A 4,161-nucleotide genomic window follows, 5' to 3' on the forward strand; every position below is an offset into this window, starting at 1 on the left:
GAACAAGAAGGTTTCACCAATGATTCCCTGACTTGAACTCTGGCTAAGGTCTGAGGAGCAGTGTGCCTGCACACTGGTGCAAGGGCAAGAAATTCCCTCTGAAGAAAGACCTTCTTGCCCTCTTGTCTCAGCTCCTGTCCAAGTGCTCCTGCACTCAACAAAAAGGACACACCAGTTTCATTCCTTACTTTCCAAGCCCAAGCCCATCTTCCCTTGGCGCCCAGAGCAGCAGATACACAGGAACAACACAGAGACAGAGGACTTGAGGAGAAACAGGTAGGAAATCAGTACAGGTATCTGCGAGAGAACACATTTTTGGGAGTTATCTAGTTGTGACTATTAACAGTGCAAGGTGAGGGGTCTCCAGGCACGTTGAAGTATTGACACGCAGACTGCCAGGCACTGTGGATCTGTGCAGACTGTTGCCATCCTCTCCCCTCTGCCAAGATGAGACTGGTCCAGATACTGCAGTCTCAGCCACTGAGACCGGCTGAGTGCTGATGAAAGTTCATTTCTGCAGCAGTCCTGTCTGAGGGCACAGGGCCAGCTGGGTGCAGCAAACCCAAAAATTTAAAAAAAAAAAAAAAAAAGAAAAGAAAAAAGGCTGCTGTACATCTGGATATGCTCACCCAGTTAGGCCAAGCCCAGCAGCACTGGAAGAGGATAGGCTGAGCCACTTTGACCTGCAAGAAAGAAACAAAACGCAGTGGAAGGGTGTAAAAAGCAGGCTCTGTTCAGCAACCCCAGTCCGCCACGCTTGCGTCCTCTATGCAGATCCCACACGTTTTGTCTTTCTCCTGCCTAACCTCAGGAACAAGGAGCATGCCCTGGGTACATCAATACCCATGTGCAGGAATGAAGCAATTGAGTCAAACGCTTCAGGGAGGGGATTTTCAAGAGGAAGACAAGACAGGCCCCAGAAAAAGTGCTTTGCTCCAACATGAATTCCTGGGAGCAGAACCACGCAGGGCACTCGGCAATCCTGGTGCAAGGCTGCAAGCCCTGCAGTGGGTCTGCAGCCAACAGCATGGTCGTCTGATCCCTCTCCACTCCCAGCTGACACAAATCCAGGTTTTTCCAGAGGTGTACAACAGCATCACTACTGCTTCCTCCTGCCTTCAGAAACTGAATGCGACAGGGATTTACCCACTGGCTGCACAGGGGAGCTGCTCATCCCCTAGGTGCTTCAGACAATTAACGCATTGGGCATAGCCAGCTGTGTCAGACGGTCCTTCCTGGCCCACTCCATATACTCCTATAACCCACCCAGTATATTACAGCCTCAGTAACCAGCTGTGTTTCCAGCCGCTGAGACCTTGTTTAAAGTCCTCACAGACTGCTGCCTTTTCTTATGTTCTCAGCCTTGCCTTCAGCTCAATGCCTCTGCTATCCCCCAGGGCTCTCTGCCCAGCACCCACTTCTGATACGTGCCTCTCCACAACATTAAGCCACTGCAGTTGACTACTGTAGCACGCAGATACAATTTCTGATAGTACTTGTCCTTCCAGCCCCAGGCCTCTAACAAACTGTGAGCTCCCTCCAGCAGCCTTGTTACTGTACTGCAAGCACACCATGCCACCACAGGTGCTGGGAACGCAACCTTATGCTGACTTTTCCCATTTTTCCTGGTCTCTTTGCAGGACTGGAATGGAAGCTGGTCACTGCCCTTTGTTTTTCCTGCTCTATTTCTAGGTAGTTGGTGTCCAAGAGAACCTCCAGGTGGAGCTGGAAGGGAAGAGCCCCTTTGCTCCTCCATTTCCTGGGGAAGCTGCAATTGCTATCTGCCCTCCTGTGTGCCATGTCCTCTTACCATGTCACTTCGGCTCTACATCCTCAACGTTGAGAGCTTGACAGCAGCTCTGTACAGAAGTTTTCAAGCGAGTGGAAGAGAACTGCAGTGAGAAGCAGAGACAGCATTAGGGGAGCAGTGACTGGGATGCTGGCCACCATCACAGCCCCTTCTGTTGTGGGCTTTTCTTTGGGCATCTCAGCGAGCCTCTCCCAGGGTCGCCCCCAGCCCGGCACTTCCAATGAACACAGTCTTTACCCAAAACCACCAAATAAAACCTGTAACCCAGGAGCTAGGAAACTTGCGGAAGCCTCCTCTCTCCTGCCCCTAGGTAGGGCAGCTCCACATGTCCCAAAGTGGCTGTGGGTGGCAAGGCTTGGCAGAAGATATGCCCCAGCTCACCTGCTGGATTTCCTGCATTGCCAGGCGTATGGAAGAGTGGAGGCGAGGGAAGGCTCGCTGGCTGCCTCCTTCCTTGCCTGAGCTTGGCTTGTCCAGGCCCTGTTGGTTTTGGCAATTCTTGTTCCTCCTGAACCACGTGTGTTTGAGAACTGCAGCTGCTCCTGACTGCAGAGCTGATCTGCCAGTGGAAGGCCTGGAGGGGCAGGGCTGCTCCTCTGGAGGCATCTCCCCTTCAGCTGCTGGTGGACCCAGCCTGAGGCACTCCAGATCTTCGTAATCCAAACTCTCACTGCTTTTCTGAGGGAGGGAAGAGTGGATTCAGCAGTGGCTTGCAGACCCTCCACACACCCCAAAACAGCACAATGAAGAGGAATACCCAGCTGTGATCATTGCCAACATTTAGGGGGTAGAGGGGTATCACTCACCCGCCAGAGCCTCCACCCCACCCCAGGACTCCCCAGGCCCCAGCTACGAGCATCTCCTGGTGCATGCAGAAGAGGCCAAGCTGCTTGGCCAGAATGGGATACCCCCAACAGGAACACAGAAGAGAGATGCTGCTGCAGTGACTCTGCTCAGGGCACAGTCCATGACCCACCCCCTTTTCTGGCTGCAGATCTGCAACATTCACCTGCCCACAGGGAACAGTCAGTTTCTCCATGAAGGGCTGGATGCCCACAGTCTGATGGTACCGAACTAGTTCGGTAAGTGAGGCATGAGCCCGGTCTTCCCCTAGGATAACATAGCGTGCATTGGGCTGCATCTGGATCATGTAGTGTCTGCAACGGCCTTCGCCCCTGGAGAGATGGACAGACAGAAATACTCATGACATGGGGCCACAGCATCTCGCCAGGACCCAGTCACTGCACTTGTTGTCTCAAGAGGCCAGACGTGATCAGGAGCCACTGTAACAAATATCACAAAAATGCAGGAGATGCACCAGGCTGGAGTGCCACACGCTGTGCAAGTAGGTGCTGGAGGAGCAGCATTTCCCCCAAGTCAGTGACAGGAGAACCCCAGCAGCCGGATCCAAACCCCACCCCCATGCCTGCAGTCCACATTAAAACTCTGCCCTACCCCTTGCCTGAGGCTCCACAAAGATCGTGCCCTTGTGGCACTCTGATTGCCTCTCCTCAGGCCCTCCTCTAGACTCATCTCCTCTGCTCCAGTCAGCGCTTCTTCCAAGCTGTTTTGCCCACTCAGCTATATAGCACAGCCCGAGCAGGACCTGCACCCTTGGAGCCGCAGCATCCCACCCAAAAGCATACATAGTTTTTGGCAAGAGATGACTCCACAGTGCCCTGTCTGCTACTCCAAACTGAGGCACCCGCAACAGGAGAGGCTGAGTATCATCATCCTCACTGGACTCCTCTGTGGAGCTGGTTAACTCGCCAGCCATGCATTGCTCAGTTTAGGACCTTCTTTTTCCTTCTTTGCATGGCTTATCACCTACCTGTATGTCAAGGTGTAGCCTGGTCTGCTCTGGCTGATCCGAACAAGGAAGCAACCCAAAGGCTTGTCAATCAGCAAGTTTTCAGCTTCCCTGGAAGCAGGAAAGAGTTTTTCAGCGGACAGTGAGCAGCTGCCTCTGTCCAGGGATTCCTACCCTATGTGCTGTAGCGCTCCCAGCCCACAGGGAGGCCAGCATATGCCCCATGTGCTCCTAGCTGGAGTTTTCCATATTCAAGCTTGCTGATGCAAGGAGGAATTAGCAGGCTGAGGAGCCACAATACTCTCAGCCAAAGCCTCTCCAATCAGGGCTGCTCCAAACCTGCTCCAGTGGTCTGACTAGTGCAACAGCAACAGCTGCCGTCCAGCACAGAGCACACCACAAAGCACTGCTGAGGCGAGGAGGCTGTGCACATATGCATTTCCTATGCTCCAGGGCTGATGGAAGAAGTCAGGATGCCGCGGGGTACTGGTGCTCAGCACAAGGTAAGCCCAGTGCCTTGGAAAAACACCAGTGTGAATTA

General features: G+C 53.4%; 1 protein-coding gene across 1 annotated transcript in view; it reads right to left on the minus strand.

Annotated features, from left to right (window-relative positions):
- Positions 1-615: 615 nt before the first annotated feature.
- LOC104133904 (myosin-IIIb) overlaps positions 616-4,161 on the minus strand; it is a 22,724-nt gene continuing 19,178 nt past the window's right edge. The window contains exons 23-27 of the mRNA XM_035902703.1: positions 3,642-3,731; positions 2,820-2,985; positions 2,192-2,488; positions 1,811-1,892; positions 616-683 (exon numbers count right to left, since the gene is read on the minus strand). Coding sequence (XP_035758596.1) covers positions 1,815-1,892; positions 2,192-2,488; positions 2,820-2,985; positions 3,642-3,731 — 631 coding nt within the window. The 3' untranslated portion in view covers positions 616-683; positions 1,811-1,814. The remainder of the gene's footprint in view (positions 684-1,810; positions 1,893-2,191; positions 2,489-2,819; positions 2,986-3,641; positions 3,732-4,161) is intronic.

The sequence above is a fragment of the Egretta garzetta genome, unplaced genomic scaffold (assembly GCF_000687185.1).
Source record: "Egretta garzetta isolate BGI_Z169 unplaced genomic scaffold, ASM68718v1 scaffold59, whole genome shotgun sequence".
Classification (NCBI taxonomy): Eukaryota; Metazoa; Chordata; class Aves; order Pelecaniformes; family Ardeidae; genus Egretta; species Egretta garzetta.